This window comes from Parus major, chromosome 1, assembly GCF_001522545.3.
Source record: "Parus major isolate Abel chromosome 1, Parus_major1.1, whole genome shotgun sequence".
Taxonomy (NCBI): domain Eukaryota; kingdom Metazoa; phylum Chordata; class Aves; order Passeriformes; family Paridae; genus Parus; species Parus major.
Genome location: NC_031768.1, coordinates 32,589,374 through 32,616,175, shown reverse-complemented (window position 1 = coordinate 32,616,175; position 26,802 = coordinate 32,589,374). Strand labels below are relative to the sequence as shown.

Sequence of the window (26,802 nt, the reverse complement as noted above, 5' to 3'; positions counted from 1 at the left end):
GTGCATTCAGCCTAGCCTTTTACAAAGGTATTTATTTTTCCCCATTTTTTTGTCCCATCCCTTTTATAAAGCTATTTGAAGCTTTGGCATTCATTATGTACTCCAGTGAGACGTCTGCAGTGAAGCTTGTGCTGCATCTCTTTTAGATGCTCTCAGGCTATTGTCCACCAGTTCTTGTACTGAAAGTGGCCAAAAACAGGTGTTTCCCATTGTTGTCTTTTCTATGGTGCCTGGGATTGTTTTTCAAGAGCCGTCTTTCATGTTGACCCTCAGTTGCATGTCATTTCAAGCCAACTCTTTCCACATCAGGAATATTTGTCATGCATCTGAACTTTTTCCTTGTGAAATTAGGTTACCTAGATTCAAATGACTCAAATACAACTTCCACATTTTTGTTCTTTGTTCCTTTCCACTGTCTGTAGTGTCCCTTTTTCTGCCTTATTTTCTTTACTGTTTCTAAGTTGGTCTTTTCCTTCCTTGACAGCTTGTTTTGTATTAAGGCCTAATAGAGGAGCAAGTGTGAGACAGACTTTTATTTATTTGAATGAAACATTTTCTGTGCTTTCTTGACACAAATGATACAAGCTTTTGGAGACAGTCAAACTAGTAGCTCCATCTCCTTTAACAGATTACCCAAATCTGTGTTCTCTAGTATAAATTCATGTGTATAGCAGTATGATATGTTTTTTCCAAGGATACAGATTTGTCACAGAAGGAACAAAAAGACCAGCTTTTTATTTTTCATTTTTCCTGACTGCCTCTCCTGCTTCCTTTTGTGAGCTCTCTCTCATACTACTTTTGAGACTGGTTTTCACAAGAGAACAGCTGTGTCTTCTTGCGTTACATATACTCTGACAGTCACTGTTCAGAAAAATTTTCAGCCTTTGCAGATAGTACTGGAGCAAACCTGAAAAGTAGCAGTGAAAACCATCTAGTTTCTGCTACAAAGAGCCAAATGGTGCAGGGATATAGACTTATGCAAAGCAGGGGTGACTGTAGTCAACTCCCTTTCCCCTTGTTAAAAAACAAGCAACCAGCCAAAGTCTTTCTGCCAAAAGGAAAAGCGACAGCAATGGATTGGCAGATCTGTTACTCTCTTATGCACTGTTTTCCTTGCTGTTTCCTCTGTTCTCTCCATCCTGGCATCTGTGTTTAAGAAGGGTGAGTCAGATCTAGTGTTCACTGAGAGGAGGTGTAGGGCTACCGTTAACTCTGCTAGACAGGACAAACTAATTTGAAAATGCTGGAAGCAAAAAGCATTTTTACCAATTAGACAGGGAAGTGCAGGAGAACGCTTTCTGTAGGAGCAGGGAAGGAAGCCTGTCATATCTTCTTACTTCTAAAGTGAAGCTCAGAAAATTTATGAATGAGGTTTGTCTGACTGGTGCCTGCAAGGCAGCAGGCTCATTGACTAAAGCAGTCTCTTTCAGTTATCTCCTTAAATAGATTATAGTAATTAAAATCACAGAATCATTTAGTTTAATTTGTGAAGTGCTCACTATGAGTTCCTTCCTGGTAGATATCACAGAAAAATTAATATTAAATGATTTGATCTCTAAAATACTTTGGGGGCTCATGTTGTCCACTAGTAATTCACTTGCAAAGCTTTGGTAAGCCAGAAGGCTTTTTGTCTGCTTAATCTACTTTGACTGCTTACAACCTGTTCTGATTAAAATGGATAAATTGCTGTGAGATCATCAACACTGATTAAAAATGAAACTGATTATCTTGGAGTATGCTGAAACCTGTATCCAATCAGTATTTTACTTTCAGGAGAAAGTGAAAGTTTGCTTAGCTTTAGCTTTGATATTCAAAGAGATGTTCCTCTTTCTTGAAGGAGGGGAAGGAGGAAGCAGAATGTCAGAAAGAAAGCACACACACAGACATTGAAGAAGTGTGAAGATCTGTAGATGATGCTGAGCTGTAAGATTTTCATGTAGCCCTTAGCTTTTAGGGAAGAAATTTCTAATACTTACCTGAATGATATGTTGGGATTAGTGACATACCTTCTAGGATGATGCACTCTTTAGGCTGCTTTATCCTCAATCTTAGATGTTGCCTCTCCGTAATTTAACAAGTGATTGTCATCTTTTGCTCGTTTCTTTACTCTTTTTCTTCCTCTCTTGGCCATTTCACCCAAGAGAATATAAGCAAGTGTGTTTGCTTCAAGTCTTTAAGAAAACTTTAAGACTATTCTGAAGCATTGGAGATGGAGAAACCTCCAAGCATGCAGAGAAGGCTTGAGCATTTACTTGCACTGACTGGTTTTCTCCCAGACACTAATTACATTGTAATTGAGATATATACACACAATAACTTTTTGAAAAGTCTAAGAATTACAGTTACAGCTTCCAGAGTTATGGGATGTGCCCACTTATATGTTACTTGGAGTAAAAATACTCCTTGCCTTGTGAGTATTTTAATTTAGTGGTAACAAATTTGCTCTCCCCAAATACCTTTGCACTCTGAAACCCAGTCTTATCTCAAATGACATAATATCTCTTTTGATTTCATTTTAGACATTCTCTTAGGGCTTGAAAATTGATGTCAGTTTAAAAAGGAATGGGATTTAGAGAGAAAAAAGGGGCAATAATCACTGGCACTGTCGTATGTTGCAGATTACTTTGAATTCCATCAAATGTTTACATTATCTCTGGTAAACTCATTAATGAAGTATCTGTAGAATACAGATTCAAGTAATCGCTCTCAAAAGACAGTTTTCAGTTTCTATGTGAGAGAGAAAGGGAAGAAACTTGTAAACTGAGGAGATACGAATGTAAGGAGATCTAAATAAAATATATATATAATATCAAAAATAATGCATATAAATAATGTATTTTTCCTCAAAAGCTCTAAAAGCAAACTCTTTCTGGAGGACAATAATTACAAGTATTTTTGGGAAGAGTGGCTAAACTGTGTATGAACAAGTATCTGTACCTGTTTTTGAGAAGGTTAAAAATGCAGAAAATACTGTTCTAAAGTTACAGATTCTCACAAGAATGATTCAGAAATAAAACACAGTGGAAGTAATTTTAAGCAACATAGTGCAGTTTTTATTGGTCTGGGTGAAACAATTTTTGATTAACATGGCTGGTTTTGTTTATAGCTAGAAGATGGATATGTTAAAAACAGAATGCCTCTGTTCTTTCTAGGAATAATTAATAATGAATAATTAATTTTGTGTGCTGATGAAATGTAAATACTTTAAACAAAAAAAGATCAAGATACAATTATATCATATGATCTTATAATGTAAGGCAAGTTTTCTTTCCTGAAACATTTTCTTGGATACATTTGTTTTGCTCAGGTATCACTCAGACCAGCCTGATATTATACAACCCATTTGATGTACGCTTCTTAAATAGCTATTTTCCTTCTTTGCTTGGCATATTCAGCTTTGCACCATTTATAAATAAATACTTTTTAATCAAGGTAAAAAAGAAAGTAGCCATCCAGCTTGTAAACACACATCTCCCAATAATTTTCCTCTGTTTAGTGAAGTTAAGCAGAATCAGAGTTGTAGCAGATATTGATTTATTCTTCCTGCACTAAAACTGTGGTGCTGCCAAATGTGCATTACAGTTAACAAGGGGGAAGATTTGTGCTGCTTGTTCACAAGAGGACTGGGAATGGTGACTGTGGTGCCCTCAGTTGTGAGTGGGATGGCTGATCCTGTGTTTGGCAGTGCTCCCTATCTTTGTAGTTCTCTTGCCATCCTCTTAACATTATACAAAGGTGAAGCTAAGTGTGATTTCTGTTGGTACATGGCTCACACTGAAGTATGATCAAACTTTTGAAACACTGATTCTGCTGTGAGGATTATACCTTTCATCATGACTTTTTTTAAAGCTAACAGTTTATCATATTTCTCCTGATGTGAATTTTGGAGGAAAAAAGCTCCAAAACATTAAGCAGAAATGTCATGTTCTTCTTTGAAGGTGTACTTCTTTCTCAAGGACTTAATTTTGCAAGCACAGGGGGTTTCCTTATGCCCTGTGAGATGCTATTGCAACTTTGTTAGTTACTTCCCTATTTGCTGGCCTGGGCTAGAGTAGAGGTGAGGAATATTTTTAGATCCTGCACACCATGGGAAGAACAGCAATTGTTGAACTGCAGTATGATTTGTGTCCATGCTTTTGGGCAATTCAGGCTGTGTGCTTCCCCAGTTTCTACTAGGGCTGAAAGGCTGCTGGTCTGGCTTTGATTGTATATGCAGACAAAAGCAGTCTTCTACAGGGTAGGGTGCATTAAGTACACACCTGCTCACCTAAGTATTAATAATAATAAATAATTCTTGTTTTTATTTTTATATAGATTTGTTCGGACCGTGCTGCCATTTTCTCAGGAGTTTCAGCGTGATAAGCAGCCTAATGCACAGCCACAGTATCTCTATGGATCAAAGGTTGGATTTAATTCCCTTTATCATTATGGTTTGCTAATGTTTAAAGATATCTTTTAAAATTATGGCATATAAAAGTATTAGAAATGGACTGAAATACATTTTGTGTGTATTTTAAATGGAATGTACTTTTTTTAAGACTTTGCTGGGAAGTTCAGCCAAAGTGCAGTTGACTAGTCTGGTGGTTAGTCTTCTCTGATAAAGCAAAAAATAAGCCCTTCTCTCAGCCACCTTGTATTGTTCAGTTGCTTATAGTGGCAGAACAAACTCAAAGTAAAGATTAATCACTCATCTGGTGAAGTGAGAACAAGAGCCCACCTTGGGTGCAGCTCTCCCTTCTTCCAGTGATGAAGACTGTGATGACATAAGAAAAGGGAATAGATATGAAAACCTGCTTCAGATATTATCTGACTTAAAAGAAATATAGATTAGAACCATCTTAAACTATCAGATACCAAACTACTTCAATTATTTTTTTTTTAAATGTAACATTTCTTTGGCATCCACAACCCAAGAGCCACAAACTCATTGTGGTGAGCGTGGTGTCTTGGCCATCTCATCTCTGTATTAGCACCATGTTTCTTGCTTTGCAGTTAGGTGGGCTGGGAAGGTTTATGCAAGTTTTCAATACAAGGGTATGCAATGTGCAGTCACATACTCTGTCCCTGTGGCAATCCCCAGTGCTGAGGTTGGAAAGGAGCTGGTATGACAAGTGACAAGTTGGAAGAGTACTTGGCACAAGGGAACAGCTGTGGGCTACCCAAGTGAGGAAAGTTAGCCTGTACGCACAGGACCAATGCTGTGCTCATGTGTGATAGATTTGTTCTCCCTGATCACTGCAGATTTATTTTCTTATTATTCAGAATTATTTGCTGAGTCTTAATGACAGTTAAAGACATAGTGCATTAACATATATTTGTGTTTTTAATATCTAGTCAGAAATATTGATCTACTTCAAACAGCAGTAAAAACCAGCAGTGCTATCTTCAGCAAAGAATTTGAGACTGTATGACAAGATGTCACTCTAAATTTTTCAATGTCTTATTAAAATCAGAGTGGCAAGCTGAAGCGTGGAAAAGAGAAATGAAAATATAAGGATTAAATCAGAGGTTGGACAATAAAAATATTAAAATTATTTATTATTATTTACAATTATTTAAAATATGTACTCAATTATATGTCTAATTTATACAGGTGTGCTCTAAGTGTTATGGGTGGCTACTCTCAATATCTGCCTCCTACTTAAACATGAACAGTATTAGTCCTTGTCTTACTCTTACTTTCTGCACATCATATCATAGTTGTATGGTGCAACTTCAACCCAGTAATCTAGGTTTTGAGGTATTTCAGGAGTTACAAATTTCAGTGCTAAAATATCTGCTGCATTTGTAAAACTTTCATGCCTTTAAAATGTGAAGGAGGTGGAAAAGGATTCACATGTCTTAATGTGAAATGTAACAGTTGACTGGTTCTATAAATAGTGTTTTATGTAATTGTTCTCCAAAAAGTAAATGATAGGAAAGTGGAATTTTCTTACATTAGAGTCATTGTATTCTTTATTATTTTAGGAACTGACCAGATACAGCACAGAGCAAAAACCTGACTGAATTTCATAAAGGTTGCTAACTTGATTTATCTAGATGATGATACAGTGGGGTGGGTGACAGAAGATTAACTGAGGAACACTTTTTTTACCAGTCAGGTTACATTATTAAAACGAGTTTAGTTATTGTCACACTGAGAGCTATACGTTTTCAGAATTGTTTATTTTTCTACTTGAGCAGCAGCAATCAAGGTGGGGGATCTTACTTGCATATCTGGGGCAAATTTCCTAGCTAGAAAATTACATAACAATTTTCATAACTAAATAACTATAGATTTCATAACCTGTATTAGAAAATACTCATGACTCTCTGCAATTTTAAATTTTAACAAGAGTATGTTTTATTCTTGAATTGAGTGTATTTTGAAATTGAGGATATCTGAATGAAGTTTTTAACATTTCTACTTTATATAGCCGATAACAGATAGGAATTCTTACATTATAGAGGCTGCACTACCTCAGGAATAACTGAAGAAATTTTTTGTTTGTATCTCAGCATTTACATATTCCCAGATATTTCCAAATGGATCAGAGCATCTGGTCTATATTAATGTGTATTGATACTTAGCACAGAAAGTTGTAGCAACATTCTCTTTAGCGCCTAAAGCTTGCTGAGTGATATCTTCATGTAATTATCAAAACAAAAACCCACAGCTACAACTTACTTCTTCTGGTTGATATGGAAGCAGAGCTGTCAGGTGGGAAGGAGCCAGCCTGCAAATATCTCATTAGCCTTTTAAGTGAGCTGGATTATTCTAAAAGTTTGGTTGAGCATGATCATTGAAACCCCTTTTACTCAGGTAAAGTATGTGTAGGATTAACGATATCAAAGTTAGCAGGATGGAATTTGGCAACATGGGGTGAATGCATGAAATATTTTGTAATATATATATATAAGAAAATATCTTTTCTGGGGACTTTAACTAACTTTGCCTGATTTTATAGAGGTTGTGTAGACCAGAAGGGTTTTCGTTCTGTCTTATACAACAGTTTCCAAATATTGTCATGTTTTTTATGTCTCCAGCACTTTGTAAATGCTAACTCATTTATTCTGTGAAAAATACTCATTTGAAAGGTACTTCTCACTGTGAATATAATGGTTTTTATCTACTGCTGGTGCACAAATTAAAATCAGTTTGCACAACGTTGCAACTTGTATCACTTTGGAAATCACTTAAAATGTTTGCCCTGTACTCGACTTAATATTGAGTGGTGAACTACCAAATCTAATACAGAATTGTCTGAATGAACCTGAATTAATCTGTAATGAAACTTTCTCAGCAAGAAACAAAGAATAATGAGCATGTGATAAGTTTTTCAAAGCTAGAGCAGAAAACAGATGACACTCTGCATGAGCTGCTCGTTTGCAGCAGATGCGAGATGGTCCATTGCTTGTGAGATTATATAAATGTTTATCTTAGTAGTGCACTGTAAACTCTGTGGGTGGAATGATTTTATATTTAGAGAAGGTAAATCCCTTGGGAAGCACTTCCATGGTAGTAGCTCTTTGCCTTCTCAGTCAGATATAGGCATGTCTTTTGTTTATGTGTGTTTGTGTACAAATAACAGAATGCAGTAAGTAAATTGCCTCCAAACTGCTGTAAGACTGAACTACTCTTTGTTCTCAGTATGGCATGTATATGTGTATATAACATAAATGTGAGTGTGTATATATATATATATCATATATATATATATCTTATATATATGTATTGCACTGCCTTAAAACCCACATAAAGAAATGGACATGCAGAGAAGTGAACAGGTTTTCAGGAGCCCAGGATGTTGGATGAGATTGACTGTGTGTCTCTTGGCATCATCCCTTTAATGTTAAAATAATCTTTTTTTGATCAGAGAAGTGTTACTGTTTACTTGATTGCAAGAAAATTTTAAAGCATTTTCTCTGTCCTCACTACCCAGGCACCCCTTTTTGGCAGTAAACCTGTTGTGTTGTCTTCCTGTTCTGGTGAAGGTTTTTCAGTGCCTATTTCATGTGACACCATCATTTGAAACAGCAGTGAACTGTTATTCTCACAGTTTATTTGAGACTGACGTGCAAGACAAAGGAGAATGTGTCAGCTGGAGGAAGTGCTCTGCAGGAGGCGGAGAACACGTTATTGCTAACTTCAGACAATAAAAATGCCTTTTGAAGTGTTTTCTGAAAGTCATACTCGCCCCTGTTCAGCAAACATTTCTGTGTGTCCTGCTTATCCTACTCAAAAACCCCCCAAAAAACAACAACAAAAAAACCCCCAAAAAACAAAGATTCATCACGCTTAGGCCAGTTTCTCCCTAGCACTCTGAGAGTCGATGAATTTCACAAGTCGTGGGACTTGCTGTCAAATAGAGTAGCTGAAAAGATCCACTACCTGCTGTGAAATATTCATGGGGGGCTCTCTTGCCAAAATTGGACCCTCCCTGCCCCAACTGAGCTCCCAGGGCCCGGTGGAGAGGGATGGCAGCAGCCCAGCCAGCAGTTGGTATCAGCCTTCACTGGGACAACTGACCAGTGTCAGAGAGATGACTTCACACATACTTTTATACCAAGAGCAATTAAGTGCCTGCAGTCACAGTGCACCTTTGGTTTTTTTGGTGTATATACAGCAATACAAAGATTTATTATGTTTTTAAGGAACACAAATGCACTTACGAGGTTTAAAGCAGGGTGACTTATACATGTAAATCAGACAACACTTGTCACGTTGTGAGGGTGAACAGATTTCTCTCTGAAGGACCTTGGCCCTTTGCCATGAAGCTCAAGGCAGAGTGAGATGATCAGCAAGTTTTCTTGTTACAAAAAGCAAATGCATTTTGGCATGTTTTTACTATTTTGTCCCCCTTCATTACACAGAATATACTGTGCAATTAGAAAGAAATTTGCAGCTGATTAACACACATTATCATTAAAACTGTAAGGGAAGGGCCAGGAGCTGTGTCTCTGAATTCCATTGCCTCTGCAGGGAGTCACTGGCCCACGGATCTGAAGGTAGCTTGTGGTGGGAACAGGAGAGTGCAAAATGTGATAATCTAGGATATTTCCTCAATTAGATGTGTCCTTACAAATTCATTATCTTGCATGTATTTAGAGTGAGGGAAAATGAGATAGATGAGAACATACAGTTAAAATCTGTTGAGTTTACAGTCTGAGACTGACTTCAGTGTATATGGGAGGGATGGACAGCACTTTGGGCAGTGAAGTGTGTTGTCTGAGTGTGGTACTGCTTTGTAGTGTGTTTTGGGATACACTGGCAAACCACTGCACTCTGTGTGTATGTTCCAGTTGCCTATAGTGTTACAGCCTGAGTTGCCATCTGAAAACTGCTCAGTTTTATTCATGCTAGTTAACAAAAACTCTTTTGGTCACTTTTGATTACTTTTTATATTTGTTTGCTGTTTTAGACTAAAAAAAAGCAACAAAAAATCCCCTTGAAATGTAAATCAGTTACTTGCTACATGCTTAATTTTTAAATGATGGAGGGTGGCTGAAGTGCTCACTTCTTGGGCCTGTGAACCTTTGCATACAGGCTGCTGGAAAGAGGTGTGACATCAGAGGTACAGCCAGGAGTGCTGTGGTGAGCAGTTGGAGCTCCCTGTTGTGAGCACCAACAGTGCATGTGATGTGTTTGAAGTAGCTGGGGTACCTCATGTAGCAAAAGCCTTCTCCTGGACAAAACATCTCTCATTCATAGCAGAGCACTGTCCTGTTACTGGGACTCGTTCCTGACTTTTAGAAGATGGCATGGTGAGCTCATTGCACACTGAGGGATTCTCTATGATTGTGGCCAGCTGGATGCCACCTGAATGCTTTTCCTCAGTGTCCTGTGTCTGCTGGCTCTGCCTGCTGAACTCAGTTGAGGTGTATGCCACACTTTTGGTCCATGGCTGCTCATGCTCTTGTTTGGAGGTCCTGTTCCGCTCTTGCAAACGCTCGTGTCTCCTGCGGCACAGGAGGTGCAGGCAGCCGTAGAGCAGGACTGCAGCGATGATGAGGAGCAGGACGCTGCTGGTGAGCCAGATTCCCAGTGCCAGCTCTTTCTTGGTGTTGCTTGCTGATGCTGGGTCTTGTTCCAGAGTATTAAAAACTCTGCACTGGTCGCTGGAGGGGTTTGCGGACTGGCAGGTCACACACATGATGTATGTTGTGAGGGGAGTCAGGTTTTCAACAACGAAAGAGGAGCGAGTGGTGGGCACCCTCTCTTCCTTCTGAAAGCTCTTTCTGGAGTAGCTGGATAGCATGCTGTTCCAGTTAGGATGGTACATGATGCTGTAAAAGCTGTCAACACAACTGGCCATTTTTGGCCAAATTACCATTGCTGTGTTTCCTGTGATGTTTTGGACGGTTATTCCCATCAGGATGTTGCTTGGGAGTTTTTTTTCCTCTCTTGATGCTGATCTCCCTGTGGAAAGGGAAGATGTTCTTTGGAGAAGCTGCAGCACTCTGAGGATGTTGTTTGGATCTTAATCGTAGTGCTCTGTAATGTAGGAATGGAGTTTGTTAGGAAAGTATGCTCTCATCTTTGGTACTGCAGTGTAAGAATGGGAATGAAAGTTCATAAAGTTTGTGGTGTTTTGAAATGTGTTTCTTTTCCAAGTGAAAGGGTAAACAAATAAATTCAACCAGAGCTGCTACCTGTACAAGTGACCAGTTGTATCTTGAGAGATGGTGAATTTTTGCAGGATTTACAATTTGGGAATCACTTCCTTTCACTTTTTTTTTTCCCCCTAGGTGATTGTAAAAAAAAAAAAAAAATGCAGTAGTTGTTTTTTTCTCTGGTCTGTGTATCTTGCATTTTATGTTAAGTGGCAAGAGGGGTTAGCAGGAGTGGATATTGAGGAATAAATGCCTCTACCATCCACAAGTCCTTATTTTTGCCAGTCACAATCAGTTGAAAAACAAAAGCTTATGTGGAAACTTGACCACATATTATTTGTCTCCAGTATCTTACGTTAGTTTCTTATTCACAAGTTCACATTGAAACACCTTCTTTATGAAAACAGGCTGAGAGAATTGAGGCTGTTCAGCCTGGAGAAGAGAAGGCTCCAGGGAGATCTTACAGCACCTTCTGGTATCTACATACAGCAAGATACAGCAATACAGCTGGAGAGGGGCTTTTTACATGGGCAGATAGTGATAGGACAAGGAGGAATGACTTTAAGCTTAAAGAAGGTATATTTAAATTAGATATTAGGAGGACATTCTTTACTGTGAGGGCAGTGAGGCACAGAATGGACTGCCCCAAGAAGCTGTGGAGGGTGTCCCTGCTTGTGGCAGGGATGTTGGAACTAGGTGATCTTTAAGGTCCCTTCCAAGCCTTCCAAGGCTTAAGGTCCCTTGCAATCACTGTTCTGTGATTCTGTGATACTCTCCATGTTTTGCAGTTGAGTTGCACATCTGTATCCACTGCAGCTACACTGCGGCAGTGGCTGTGAACACTCTACATTGGTGGTATCAGTATCACAATATTTAGTCTTGATGCTAATCAGCCTCGTGGAAAAGCTTTGTCAAGCTTAGTGAAATACAGCTTTCACTACAGCCTACCTTTTGGATAAATAGTGGGGATTTAAAAACATTACTAATGCTCTTTGCTGTTTTAAGTAATTTTATGTAATCCCATAGTCTGTCTGTCCTGAATTTATACTCCTCCTCGTCCTCAATTTAAATTAGAAAATCTGCCAGTATTTTGAGATTCTCAGTATGTGTTACCACAGTAAACAGTGAAAGGAAAACATCTCTTTTCTGCAATTTCTCTAAGCACATCAATTAAAGAATATATAATAGCAAGCAGTGAGTACTTCCATTTGTTTGGCTTGGGTTTTATGCTTTCATGGTTGTGATGGTAACTTTTGAAAAAGAGCTTACCTCAGCAATTTAATCTGATTCCTTAGTTTGATTGTCAGTTTCCAGTGGCACTCCTGGAAGTTGTTTTCCACTTTGAAAATTTCTCACTTTTTGAGAAACATGACAGTAACACTGTCATTGTTTATGACTTTGTTGTGAAAATGAAATCTAATATTTTTTTAAGATCAAGTTTAAAAATCTGAGGAATCTAATTTCCTGGCTAAATAACAATTAATTCTTGAAAATTCTCCTGAGGAAGAAAGCTTATGAGATTTGCTCATAACATATTATGAAATTATTCTGTAATACTTGTATTTTATACTAGATAGGAGACTGAGAAAATGTATATTTTATGGGATATTTTTTTCATGGGATTTAGATAGAGACATAACATTAATATAAGAATTCTGTGCCTGTTTATGTACGAAAATTGTTGCTCAAGGCTTTTGGGTTATACTTACTGGGAAGTGGGAAGAAAAAATATGTATGTTTATTTTCCTGACAGTGTAAAACCACGGATGTGACTGATCTGGGTAGATGCTGCTTTTCTAAATCTGTGGTAAATGCACCCTTTTTAATACAGTAACAGTATAAAGGAACTGAGTTTGCTATCAGATAAACTTACCAAACAGACACATTTTGGCATCTACCCAACTACTGCAGATATTAAAACAGGGTGCATTAGTGAGATCAGAGCTTTTACTTGCTCAATTACCTTCTCTTTAGCTGGTAGATCCCTATTACTTAAAATTATAATTATTTTTTTTTATAGAACACTTTCTAACACAGCCTACGAACAATAGTTTCAACAGTTTAATCCTCATAGCATTTTGTAAGTAGAATGAACTATAATTAAATAACAATGACATACTTCTATTGCTACAAACCGTCAGTTATTAGAAAACATAAAATTACTGACATGTAAATGTTTGGAAAAGCCATCTGATGTTTTTATGGATCATAAAGTCAGTACTTACCTTCACTCCCTGATGGAAATTCCAGAACAGAATTTCTTTATGGCAATGCTGCTGTGAAAATGTTACAAACACCAAATTTTTTGTATCCCTTTCTACATGAATTATTTCCTGGCTGATCTCTGTTTGCCAGTTTGCTTTTTCTTCTCCTCAGATTCTCTGGACTGAATTCTCATTGCTTGGTGATTTCAGTTTTTTCCTCCGATGCTGCTGGTGGCATGGTTTCTTTGTCTCTTCCACTTAAATTCCTGCAAGAGCACATCTTGTCTAAAGATGCTGTTGCCTTGCTTTTCAAAGACCACAGAAGAGGAAAAAAATAATGTCTTTTCCCCCCTCTCTTGCTTGCCTCCCCTTGGCAGTATGCTGCCTGAGCATCCCTGTTATATACTCTTGTGTGTGGACCAGTGATGCTGTGAGTGATTAATGTTAGCACTTTGATGACATCAGCAACTAACAACTCTCTCTTTTTTTTTTTTTTTCTTTTTTTTTAATTGAAGTAGGGGAGGGAGTAGGTATAGCTTAAAAAATAATGAATGGCAACATCCCTGCCCTCCCTTTCCACCTCCACCCCCCCTCTAGTTAGTGGCTTCTTCCCTAAGAATTTTGCTTTTGTGTCTCACTGTGGGGGAAGTGGTGTTGGTGTGTAATGTTGTTTTCCAATCCCTTGTTACAATTTGGAAAGATCCACTAATCCAACATTTACAGGTGGACTGTAAAATTTAGGTACTTCCCCAGGAGGTTTGCATGAACGATTTATTTTTAGATTGGCTGGCTTCATATTGTTATGTACAGGCAAGTTTTTTAAATATTAAAATCGTGTTTTAAGGGCTTGCTTTTCTATGACAATTCCTGATGTGTGAAGAGAGATTCCCTCCCCTTAACCTCATGGCAGTTAAAGGCTTTAACCCACTAAAATAAAATTCTCCTTGTGCTGTAGCCAAAGTAGATAATTCTGACATGTTTGGTATAGGAGACCTACCTAATTGGAAACATTAAAACCAAAAAATGAAATCTCATCTTTTAGGGGCAATTGTATAAATCCTTAGTTTATCAGGACATTCATCTGCACATATGTTCTTAAGGTTTTACTAGTTCTCTCTGCTGTTTTTGCCCCAGACCCCATTTTTGTATGTGAAGAGCTATGGAAATGCACAGGTTATACTAGAGGGATACAGCTTTAGGCTGTCCCCTGGTGGGACCCCTTTGGAGTTTGGCCTTTTAGCCAGCTCTCATGTAACAACACGACTGTGTTCTAGGATTGTAACAGTTATCCAAATGTCTATTTTAGTTTGCATCTTGCAGAATTTTTAAATTTCTAAGACCTGAGCTGGAAACTGGTCTTTATATAGAGACATATGACATACATAAAAATGTGCATATTCTAAACTGATTGCTTCAAAATGTGACTTTTAAGTCCTTTTATGAGAATAAAACCCTTTAAGAACTTGGTAGAGTTTTCTGACTCAAATTCCAACTAACTTAATGCCACGTATTTACGGTCTCTGGTGTTGACTTGCATGGGTAGTTAGGGTGGGATCTGCATTGGAGGGAATGTTCTTCCTGGAAAATCTTCTGTTGCAGCTGTGTGTGAAGTTGAAAGTTTAGCAGTATGCTGTTTTCCATGTGTGTATTAGAGAGAATAAAACTGAAAAACACTTAAGGAAATACAACAGTCCCTTCTGTAAGAGATGGCCAAGATTCCCACTAAAATAAAATTTCAGTGTATTAGGAGAACAACCCACTTGCAGAAATGGAGGATGCTAAGTTAACCAACATTCTCTTATCTGCAGCTTCAGCAAACAGTTCCTAAATCCCCACATCACATCAGTCTGTACAGCCTTCACTTTCATAGAAATAAACCTGACTATTTATACAAGCCTTAAGGAATTTCAAGAATTTCCATGAGGTTACATCCCAGACTTAGATTTTCTTTTATCTTGTGTACAATGAAGAAGTTTGAAAAAGAAAGATCTTTATTAATGAGTTGCAGAAAGCAGTAATTGCAGAAGGCTTTTTTTTTGTAGTTGAGTACTCAGAGACTTAAAACACCTATTTTGAACAGAAAATTTAAATAATTTCTTTCAAGATGTTCTGTGCATAAAATGGAAGATAAAGGAATAGAAGCTGTGCTTTAAATTCAGGGATCTAGACATGGCATTGACTGCTTTTACCCTTTTCTGCTTGTATAAATAGATAAGTACAAAAGAGGAAGTGTTTCTGGCTTTATAAATGATAAATAGAAGATGTCTGCTTGAAAAAAAAGTGCTCATAAATTTGTCTTGCTAATAGAGAGATTTTTGTTGAAGTTCCTGCCTTACAAAAGAGAAACTGTGTATTTAAACTTCTTTCAGAGACAGATACAAAATTTTTGTTTCAGTTTTAATGTGCTTAAAAAAGGTATTTAAATTACATTATTATTGAGATAAACAGGCAGACAAAATTCTCATTAATCATATCTGTTTTCCTGTTTTAGGCATTGAATTTGGCATATTCCAGCATTTACAGCAACTACAGGAATTTTGTTGGTCCCCCTCACTTTAAGGTCATCTGTAGACTTCTTGGATATCAGGGCATTGCTGTGGTGATGGAGGAGTTGCTGAAAGTTGTCAAGAGTCTGGTATGCTAATTGTCTTTATTTTTCTGCTAGTCCAAATGGTTTCTTATAGGAAATGTCTCAGGAAAAACAAAGTGAAAGTGAGATCCTGGATAAAAGCAATTAAAATAACTTCCATTGAAATAACTTCCATTGAAATTCAATATAAGCTGTATTTGCAGTACTCAATGTCTTGTGTGAGCAAGAGAAAGAAGTGCCTTGGTGGCCTGAGCAGTGTTTTGAAAACTTTGAATTCTTCATTGGAGGTTATTTTAATTTGTAGTGACCTGAACTGTTAGGGCCTAGGTAGGCTCTGGAAAAGTATGAATATTTTAAATTAGTTGATTTCAACTTAAAGACCATACTGTACCTTCACTTCCTTGATACTTTTTGAGAACAGCTGTAGTGTGCTTTCTGCCTGGCACCTAACTTCAGGGCTCTCATTGCTGACACCACTGGTAGATGACTCCTTACCAACAGGAGTTTAACCTCTGTGCTTGATTAGCAGTGCTGCTCAGGCCAGTTTTGAAGACATTATCCACACAGCCTGGGTATCCTGTATTGGAAAGGGCCTTCCTTGTAACTGGGAGGAGGTTGAGGCACTGGCTGTTTGCTATACTGGTAGAATCTATATATACAGCTATAGTGCATTGCAGTTAATTTAAGCCAAAGAAATTATATTTTCCTCCGTGCTGCTTTTAGGAGCATGCTGCCAAAATAATCCAACTGCACCAGGGAAAGCTGTGGTATTCATAATTGTACTTCGGCACTTGACACATTTGGCAGTTTGTTTACAGTAATTCCCACAATGTTCTAAGTACATTTTTTGTGCTCTAGAAAGGGTGAATCCTGCTTGAAAAGGTGCTGTGATTTAATCTTCAGGGAAAGAGGAAAACACTAATATTTTTCAGGATTTGAGTATCAAGTATTGGCTTGCTGTGTTTTACGAGAGGGGTTTTTTTAATAAGTTAGTGGTAAATTGCCTCAGTTCATTAAAGGTGGCATCTGCCTGATGCAGATGCTTAGATGTAGGGGGACAGATAAGAGAGAGGTATGTACTGGTAGGAAGACAGGCTGACTGGAGGCTGGGACTGGCTCAACTGGTATGTCCAGCAGAACCAGTTTGGGCTGTTGCAGACATTCCTAATCATAGGGGGCTTTTTTCATGTGGGTTTTGTACACATTCACATGGTTTTTGAATGGTTTTGAAAGCATTCAAATGCAACTTTTTAAGCAAAAAACTAAAAGTTAGTTAGACAGTAAAGAGACTGTAAGTGAAAAATATGTTTTCCTCTTTTTTACCTTCCTGGTCTTAGCTGTTATGCCACAAAGGTGGCTGATGCCATGTGAACTCTTTAAATTGGAAAAAATTCTGTTTTTAAAGATGATGATTGGCAGAATCAAATGCAAGATTTTTAGAGCTGCTTCGGTTCATGTAGAGTTTGAATGCAGTTTGTTGTAAAGTTTCATAGTTTAACAGCACTGACATGTTTGCATACATCTGTTTTCTCTTAGCTACAAGGGACCATTCTTCAGTATGTCAAGACCCTAATGGAAGTGATGCCTAAGATCTGTAGGTTACCAAGACATGAGTATGGTTCTCCAGGTTAGTTTTTATTTTACCGTAGCAGCCTTAATGAGATGAAACTAACCACTGTCTTCTGAAACTCTTATATGTCTTTCCCTCCCTCCTTTTTCTCTTGATCATCAGTTTTTCACCTGGCTTTGGTTTTTAGTTTCCTTTTCTTTCCCCATAAAAAGAAGTATTGAATGCTGTGCTTTCTGAAAGTACTCAATGAAGTTTTAAGACTTCTGTATGTAGGGAAAAAGGATGACAGTCCACATAGAGACAGCCTTATAACACAATTGATCTTAAGATGGGATGTCCACAATAGTTTCTGTTTCTCATCTTTCTCATAACCATGTTGAGCTTTTGTCTCAGCAAGTTAGCCTCTCACATTTTTTCTGTCTAAATGTCTAATTTAGATGACCCAGTTCTCTGGAACAGCCTCTATTCCCTTTGCCCTCACCAAATGCAGGATAAAAGGTGCTGGGGGACAAACTGGTCCTGCCAGAAAAGTTATGTCTGAGGCTTGTGTGGGGTGCATCTTAGCCTCTCAACAGGAGGTGTGACAGTTGCAGAAGAAGAAATGGCATTGAAAGCTGCTTGCCACTATGGAGAAATAATTGGCTAATTAGTATTTATCACATTGTTCCCTGAAATTCTGAATCTGCTTTCCCCTTCAAAATATTCCTCCTCCACAACTTCTAATTAACACAAATTAGTCCTTCCATGTGCCACCCACCTCCTGAGTTTATTTTTCCAGAGTTACTTAGTTTTATTAAATGCCACTCCAACTGGAATGAGGTTGGGTTTTTTCTGCTTCCCACAGCTTGCTTGACGTTCATTACCAATGTTAAACGAAATTGAGGTCTTACTAAGTGTTTCCTTCCTGTTTTTCTCCCTGGAGCAGAGAAATGGATGAATCATGGTAGTTAGGAGTATAAAAATAATCTCTCTGGGGCTTTTAGCCATTCATTAAGGTCTGACTGCAAAAGCAGTAGGTATTCTCAAATATAGACAATGCATCACCAGGATCTGTGATGCTACAGGTGACATAAGGAAGCTTGCCAGAAATCCTCACCTGTAAGGGCTAAATATTTGGCAGTAGATGCCCAGAGATTTTAGGAGAAATCTTTTTCTTAAGGTTGAAAGACAATCCATCCTGTAGGAAAGGCAAAACTTTACTGGTGCAATGGTAACACACTATTTTCACCTCATATTTACTCTTCCAAAAGAAATGTCATTTGTTTAGATGCCTACTGTACCAAGAGATCAGAGCAACTCTTGGTTTTATAATGGAATATCTGAGTTTTAGAATTGCACTGGATCTCAAAACCCCACCTGATTCTCTGCTTCTTTACTGACCCTGTTGCTGTCAGGTTTTGTCTTAACACATGGAGTTTTCATGTTCTGAACTATTTCTAGCAGAAGACACATAATAACCCCCTGGAGAGTCTCTTCCAAGAAATGCAGAAGCAGCCTTTATAGCACTCTCATGCCTTCTCTCCCTTTGCTTTCCAAGTTGCCAGACAGAAAAGGCTTGGGGAAGATCAGGACACCTCCATCGCTCTCTCACATCAAGGGAAAAACTGCCCTGTGCTCTGACACCTCCCCATGATGGAGCTGTCTGCCCTTGGAACAGCACTGGCTGATAAAGGAAAATGTTCTGTGTGATGAGGATGTGCTGTAGATTTTTGCCTTTATCAGGAGAGGAACTGCCAGACTGTAGAAGGGCAGGCTCAAAGTGTGCTTCCTTCGGTCACCGTCCTCTTGTTTCTGTGCTAAATTCTCATCTTTAGCAGTCTTTGCCACACCTTGTTTATGTGTTTTGTCAGAGAAAATGCAAGGCAATACACACCAGCTGTTGTCTGTTCCTTTCTCTGCCTCCAAAAGCTTCCTCAGAAGTTGATAGCTGTAGTAGTGAGTGAGTGCTGTGGGGTATGTCTGTTTGCTGCTTCTGTTCTTTCATAACTAATAATCTAATAATTTCTTTATAACTGGCACAGCCTACATACATATACAGACCAAAGCTGTGATTACAGTCTTTAGATGAAGTATGTAGATTTACATCTATCTAGAGGTATCATGCATTTATTAATTCAGAATTAATTTCCTAAGTCCATTCTCCACTTGCAAAGTGATTTAAGCATGCTCAGTAAGTAAGCCTCTAGCTCTTTCATGCACTTCAGACTTTTCATTTGGAGAGTTTTGTTTGGACTTTGCTGATTGCAACTCCTTGTCTCCGTACATAATCAGCCTTCTAGACTTGTGGATTTCTAAATGGTGATTTATTGCTGCTAAAAGGAGCAGGGTACAGACAGTGGCATCAGAGTTGTTCAGGACTCCTCTTTGCCAAAGGGTTTGTTTCCATAGGAACAGTCTAAAGCAGTGGGGAACTTGTTCATCTTGTAGACATAAAAATATTTGTCTAAAAATACATTAAGCATAAGGATTTTTAAAGGGACCTTTTAAAGTTGCTAAAGCTCTTCAAGGAATATTTGCTTTGTAAGAGTTTAAGCTTGAAATTTCATCTTGGAGATAATGTTTTCTTCTGTTATTTTTTGAGTATTTGAACATGTATTTTCTGCTTTTGATGAATGAATATCCTGCCACTCTAAAGTGTCGTTGAATACCATGAGAAAAAGTAGTTTGTCAGCTCTGTTGTGAGATGAGGCTTTTGCAAGTGGCATACCACCCTTCCAAAATAAACTTTTTAAAAGCTCAATGACCTTAGAAAGATATAAACTTCATGAGAAAGTAGCCAAATTGTGTATTTTTTCCTTAGTATAATATTTCTGTGTTTCTTCTTTTTTTAAAAAAAAAGAAATTAATAAAACCAAACCAAAGAAACAGAACACTCAAAGGTGGTGCAGGACAAAGCACTTGTTATTCCAGGCCATGACCTCTTGAAGTCCCACGAGTTGGCATGGCAGTTTGGGGAAGCCCTCCAAAGCCCCGTGCCACCAGCTGCTGTGTTCCCATCTCTCCCTGAGCTGATGATGCTGCTGGCAACACTTTGAGAGCTGTTTCTGCACAGCAGTCTGGCAAAAAAGAGTCTTCCACCCCTTCTTTTTCTGGAATACTTCAGGTCAGAGTCTAGTAAGAACTGCAGCAAGCCTGGGCTGGGAAGCATGGGGAAGGGCAGCAGTGGCTGGAGGCTGCAGGGAAGCATCACTTGGGGCATAGTGGAAGGGTTTGTAATTCCACATATTATTCCAGGTTTTTGATCAAACTCAGATAAGGAGGAGAATAATTCAAGTGAGGGCACAATGGTTTAAATCTGCTTTGGATGAAAGAAATGTCTTCATAGGTCTTCCTGAAACTGTCAGTGGAGAAAGATTTGGGAAGGCATCACAGACTATTTGAAAGAATTTAGGGGAAAACCAGACAACCTTGATAATTTAAGAGGGCATTAAGAATTAATTAGATACACAGAACAATGGAATATTTCTTTCTAGCAAAATAAACCCCAGGCTCCATGGTCATAATTCCTGGATACGTGTATGTGCTTAAACCTGATGAATTCCCATTGAAGGGAATGAATGCCATCACTGTTGATATGCAGAGTCAATGATGTCTCTTGTAAGCCAAAGAAGTATTTGGATGCAGCATCTGAAGCTCTCTATGAAAGTGAATATAATCTAAAGGTCATTCTAGCACCCAGTTTCTTGGGAGCAGCTTTGCTGTAGCAGATTAGTAGATTTTCATAATAGTCAAGTCAGTTCTTTGCAGAAAATAACCCAAAACACAACTAGACCAAGAATTATAATCAAGATCCGATTTGTTTGATTCAGTTCTAGAATTAATAGCTCATTTTTGTCCTAATCTTTTAGGTACCAAAATTGTTACAAGCTCTGAAACATGTTTGATTTCAGTCTGTAGGTGTGAATTGAGAAATGGAAGGTGACCAAAGTGAAGGAATCCAACCAGCTTTGAGTTGCGTGTGTTGATTTGCCCTGACTTACTAAATTAATCAGTGTACAGACTGCACAGCTGAAACTTGGCATCTGCTGTTTGAGTGCTGTTGAGATAGGATTTTGGAAGCAGAGAGGGACCCTAATCCTTTACTAATCTTCTGTACTGGATCTATTCTAGATCAAAAGTCTTTGCTTCTGTCGAGATCTGTGTAAATCAGAGACTGGGTTTATATAATCAATTACTATGACACCTAATGTCGTCCCATCTGCAGGAATAGAGGGATTTAATTAAAACTTCTTTCTGGAAGAGGAGGAACAAAAAACCTTGATTCATTTACCTTTCAAAATTCTGTGTATATATAACTAACTCAGTAACTTATGAATTCCACCCTCCAACAGAAATAGAGGAAGAAGGAAGGTTGCAGGCAATTAAATGAAATTAACTTTCCTAAGACACTTGTTCTTTTTCCAGGGCTTTAGTAGGCATGCATAGTCTTTCATAAAAATACACTTCTGTGTACTGTACATAAAAGTGCAATTCTGAATGGCATTGCTCAAACATTAATGAAAACATGATGATTTATTTCTGCCACAGGACTCCTCTGGGGAGCAGATTGGTCTTTCATCAGAAATAACCATGTAGCTCTGTAAACTTTCTTCTGTTTTGCTGGTAAATCAAGCTCTTGATCTAAAGGGAAGAAGTACACTAATGATGGCAGCATTTGGAACACCAGCATGCTAAATACTGGCTGTCATATTTTCAAAATAATATCACAATTTATTCATGAATGTGTGTGGGTGTGCATATTTATATATCTGTATATGGAGACTGGGACTTTGAGTGAAGAATTAAGGAACTTTGTTAAGGACTTTGAAATGAGCTCTTGTCACCTGGAGTAATTTTTATAGTATGAACCTCAAGCCTCTTTGACTTTTACTATCCTGCTGCTTTTGGGTGGACTTAATGTCTCATTTTGGTTTAAGTCACGCTTTCAGTATGAGTCCCTTGTTTCTGGTCACAGTTCTCTGTGCTGCTCCTGGTTTCTCTCTGTGCTATCCTGCTCTTTTTTATTCACTTTAGGTGACATGGGTTATTCTCAGGATTTCACTTCCCATGAAAAAATATTTCTTGTGTTTCCAGATGTCAGCCTTTCTTGTGAAACACCCCACAAAACCCACAGGCATGGTAGGAGATTGAGTGGAATCTGAAAACACTACTCTTTTCCATCCCTGTCGTTACCAGTGTTTTTTTCCGTGTTGCAGCAGCAGAATCTTCCTTGCTGTTCTGCTCAGCTTTTGTTTTTCACCAAGCTGCTCCCCACCCACCCACCATACAAGCTAAAAGGGAAGAGCATGGCCATGACCATGCATGTCACCAACATCCTGTTTGCTCAGATAGTGTTTTCTCTTCATGGTGACCCTGTGGAGGAAGTCTACAGTTCCTCATGGTGTTTCAGGGAGTCTTCCAGGCCTTCTCTCGGTTCACCATCAGTCTCTGTGTATGTGGCACAGATCGTGAGACCAGAAACATTGTTCTAGTTTGATTTCCTCTATGGCACAGACTTAAGTCCAGCATAACGCATCAGACTTTTGTTTGCAGAAAGTCTTGGAATGAGGAGAGTATTTGGCTTCTAGCAGTTCATCCTTAGAAATCCTTTCTTTCTAGATGCGGAAATCCTTTCACCAACAAACACAAAAGAAATACTAGGGTATGTAATTAAGACACACTGGACATTTGTGATAAAGCTGATTTCAGTTCCCTAACTTAACATTTTCTTTCTAGCATCAAAAACTTTTTGAAGAAAAATTTTCAACCTTTTCAGTCTCATCTTTAAAATGGGAGTCCCAGCATTCAGCACTGCAGCGTCCCATAGCCACGGTGGGCAGGTGTGTTTAAATGACAAACACAAGTGTTCACTGCTCCTCACCCACCTGGGGATTGTCACTGGCTGGTAAACTGAACTGGCAGTGTTCAATGAATTCTGACAGCCTTTCCCACAGCTTTTCCGTTCCACAGTCCCCGTTTTGTGGGGAGGTGGGAATTGGTGATGTGCTGGCATTGTTTGCTTTTTAGCTAGTTGTAAATGTGTTACCATGGAATAAATTAAACTCAGCAAGCACTCGCTTGTTTTTCAGTTCTGTTTTTCTCTCAAGTCACCAAAGTACTAAAGTTAGGTCTGAAATTCGCCTCCACTGAATATATGTGAGAACACTCATTTACTGGTAATTTTCTATTGACAAAGAGTTCTTTGAGATGTAACAGAACCAGCTGTGCATCCCCTCATGATGCACTTTACTGATATTTTGTATTACTCATTTTAATGATATGAGGCTTTCTGTAGAAGTATTTAGGTTACCTATGTAATTCTTTCCTTCACTGTATGTTTTCAAGTTCCTCTGCTGAACTTGAGGAATTTCCTTGCAAGAGATATGCTGCAAGCTGGATTTCATGTTTGTGTGTTCCCTCCAGCCACTGCCTCATTAGGTAGTTAGCCAAGTATGATCTTCTGCATGAAAAGTGTTCTTCAGTTGTGTCAAAGGAATTAATGGGAAGGTGCTGAAGGGCATCTATGTTCTCTTTCCTTGTCTTCTCTCAATTGCTTTAGGTGCAGTTGGGTGGAGGTTTATCTGGCTTGATTCAGTGTAATGGGAATGAACTGCCACTGCCATGTGCCATATGCAATTTGAACACTTTTTATTATACATTTTCTTCTCAGTCAAGTATTTTGGTGGCTTTTTAGAAGGCACAGGTATGTGCAGAAAGATGGAGAAATGCTAAGAATTAATTTTAAAAGCTGAAGAGCTGTCTGACCTAGTGTAGTTCTCTTCCTCTCCCATCCTGCAAATGGCTTTAACCTCTGAAAGGTAACCAGACTGGGGCTCTGCAGAAGCTGCTGAGCCTGTGGTGTCCTGGGCTAACCAAGGGACTCTGCAGCCTTTCTGGGGCTGGAGGGCAAGAATCTGGAAGTCCCCAGCATGTTATGCATCACCATTGTTCAGGGGAAGTTTGATAAAAAAGACACACATAAACTATGTGGGTTTGAAAATCATAATTTTAGCTGTTTTTTAACAACTTTTGCAAAACTTTGACAGAAACTGTTCTGGTTGTGCTTGTCAGCAGGATCTGACGTACCCTTGCCCTCACACCTTGACTTGTGATCTCTGTATTTGCTTTGAGAGGTTGCAGATCACCTCTGGCCCTGTAGCACTGTCAGAGTCATAGCCTGACACTACCCCTCTTCCCTGTGTCTGAGCTCTCTGCTCTTTGCTGGCTCTGTCATCCATGAAAACAGCACCTGTGAATTGAGTGTGTCAGTGGTGCAGCAGGTTGGGGAGTGGTGGCTGGAACAGGACTTAAAGTAGATGAGAGCTCTAGTCTCTCTTCATGCTCTTGAGTATTTTTTTCTTACCTCTCATATTCAGTTCCTTTTCCAGGAGTGAAAAGTTAGGCACTCCACTTTGCATGATTTATCTAGTTAAAAAGGTCAGTGCACTGGCTTAACACTTCATAATCTCTGAGGTTTAATGCATTTAAATGCTGCTCCCTTCCATTTCCTGTAGGCTGCACGTCTGGAGATAAAATCTCATGTGCTGACACATGGACAGAGAACTCTAAACCTGCACCCTTGGTTATTTGTGTTCTCAAACAGTGTATGGATGCACATTTGTGCAACCTTTGAATAGACAAATGGGTTAGAAAAGGGCTTTTGAAGCAGAAATTGAAATTAATCCTGATCTCTATGACTCTTATTCACCTGGCTGGTATCTTGTCAGCTTTCCTGAGGTAACAGTGTGCCTGTGTGTTTATCACTAGATTTCGTTCTGGCTCCTGAGACTTTATTTTTTTTGCTTCTCTTCTGATTTCAGGTATCTTGGAGTTTTTTCACCATCAGTTGAAGGACATTGTTGAATATGCAGAACTGAAGACTGTCTGCTTCCAGAATTTACGGGAAGTGGGAAATGCTGTCCTGTTTTGCCTTCTCATTGAACAGAGTCTGGTAGGTGCCTGCTGTGCTAGTTTAAAATCCATCTGTCTCTCAAAATGTACTCTCATATTTTTGTTACTAACGTCATCAATAACAAGGTTGAAATCTGTGAGTTTGCTGTTACTGATGGGCAGATGGGTAGAAACAGTTCCCTGCACTCATCTCTTACAGTCTTGCAGGGGCTTTCATGTCTGTTAGACACAGTGATGCCTGACTTTGCTGGGTGAGAGACGTTGCCTCTTGCGTGGTACCTGAGGATCTGACATTGCAATCTTCACCATAAATTAAAATCACATATTTTAATGTGGCACTCCTGCAGCCAGTCACAGTGTGGCCACTCTTTATGTCAGCGAGTTGTGCATCTGGTACTGCTGTATTCCTTTCCTGCATATCATTCCTGTTGAGGTCTGAAACATCACAGGGTTAATGTGGACATCCTTGGACACCCTTCTTGCTGCCTGGATGGCTGACAGTGGTGCAGAAATTCACTCATCTGTCCTAGCCTGAATGAAACTGTGAAATGTGTTTCTGATGTGTTTGAGCTGCTTCTGATATATCTAGAGTCTACCTTACACTGTGTAAACCTGCCCACTGCTGAGGGCACAATGCTACAACTGATCTTTATCCCTACCTTCAGTTTTATTTTCCCATCCTTCTTCCATGTTATTACTATTTGCTGTCCAAACAAGATGCCCAGACCTGTAATTTCTTTGTTTTCAATGCTTTGTTTTCAATGCTTACAGAGGAAAGGTGGGCATTGATAATGGATCAGAACACCAACAAGTGTTCTGCCTTCCCTTTCTTTACCTGCATGGTGCTGTTGAATGTTGTGTTGGGGGGTCTCTTCCTGCTGTGCATTAGGCACCCTGCCCAGGCTGTGCAAGCTCACAGTGCTGCTGAGGCTGGGCAGCACGCAGAGATCTTTGCTGACTGCAAACCAGCCACGTCATTTCCTCAGCAAGCTGGCTGGGGGCCTGCTGTTGGACAAAAATAAACCCTCACAGAAGGCTTCCCTAGGGGGTATTAAAGCTGTTGGTGTTAGATAAGGTAATGAAGACGTGCTGTTCCTCCAGGTTCCTGCTCATGATGTTACAGGATCCCTCCCTCACGGCAGAGAGTAGTTGTAGGGCCAGGTGACAAGCAGCATACCTGTAGTCATGGTGCAGCTGTAACAAGATGAGAGAAGTGGGATTGCTTTGGATTCAGAGTTTGTGCATGGTGAAAGGCCAGACAGGCAAGGGCTGTCACTCCCTCTTGGGAGGACTGAGGCTGTACCAGAGTGACACCAGCATGGAGGTGCCTTCTGTGGGACACCACCAAGGTTATCCTTTCCAATCATACACTCGTGCTCACTGCCTCTCTTGTTTTTGTCCTCAGTCAGGCCCCCATGTCCTGTCATGTATTTCAATATTCCACTGTGGTCATCCCTCATAACTAACCTAGATTTCAGCAGAGTGCAAAGTGTAATTCTGAGTATATCTGTGATAGTGGTTGGGTCTTGTTCATCCTGACTGCCTAACACACATTTCCCTGGTTGACATCAAGGAATTAGACCTGGAAAAAGCACATGAGCCCCAGCACCCTAGCCTTGCTGAGAGTATGGATGATGACCAACTTTTCTAATATTAGTGTTGAGGGATTACAAATTAGTAGGGCCTCTGCTTGAAAAATGAGGAGAGGGTTGTAGCAAAGTCCTGAATCTGCTTCTGGTCATCTCTTCATTTTTCCTGTGTGTACAGACAGGAGCAAAGAAACAGGAGACATCTGCCTTCCTTCCCCCTGTCCCTAAAGATGTAAAATACTTCCTAAGAAGTGATTCTCTGCTGCTGTCACAAGTCTCTGCCTGCCTGGCAGGGAGACGCTCCCATTAGGATAATGGGTTGTGGCTCTAGTAAAAATAACCAAGCAGTGAGTCATCTTCTTCCCC

General features: G+C 39.2%; 2 protein-coding genes across 5 annotated transcripts in view; one reads left to right on the top strand and one right to left on the bottom strand.

Annotated features, from left to right (window-relative positions):
* Positions 1 to 26,802, top strand: part of CYFIP1 (cytoplasmic FMR1 interacting protein 1) — a 74,995-nt gene that overhangs the window by 43,091 nt on the left and 5,102 nt on the right. For all 3 annotated transcript variants that reach the window (XM_015628422.3, XM_015628413.3, XM_019006745.2), the window contains 4 exons: positions 4,315 to 4,402; positions 15,289 to 15,432; positions 16,924 to 17,014; positions 24,757 to 24,887. In XM_015628422.3, coding sequence (XP_015483908.1) covers positions 4,315 to 4,402; positions 15,289 to 15,432; positions 16,924 to 17,014; positions 24,757 to 24,887 — 454 coding nt within the window. The remainder of the gene's footprint in view (positions 1 to 4,314; positions 4,403 to 15,288; positions 15,433 to 16,923; positions 17,015 to 24,756; positions 24,888 to 26,802) is intronic.
* Positions 8,026 to 13,233, bottom strand: LOC107204782 (fibronectin type III domain-containing protein 9-like). 2 transcript variants are annotated; one of them, XM_015628518.3, is made up of 2 exons: positions 12,819 to 13,233; positions 8,026 to 10,474 (listed from the first exon to the last, which is right to left on the bottom strand). In XM_015628518.3, the coding sequence occupies exon 2, from the start codon at positions 10,350 to 10,352 to the stop codon at positions 9,645 to 9,647; it is 708 nt and encodes a 235-aa protein (XP_015484004.1). In that variant the 5' UTR covers positions 10,353 to 10,474; positions 12,819 to 13,233; the 3' UTR covers positions 8,026 to 9,644. The 2 variants fall into 2 exon arrangements, with proteins under 2 accessions (XP_015484004.1, XP_033369551.1); XM_033513660.1 differs by lacking the exon at positions 12,819 to 13,233 and adding an exon at positions 10,633 to 11,418.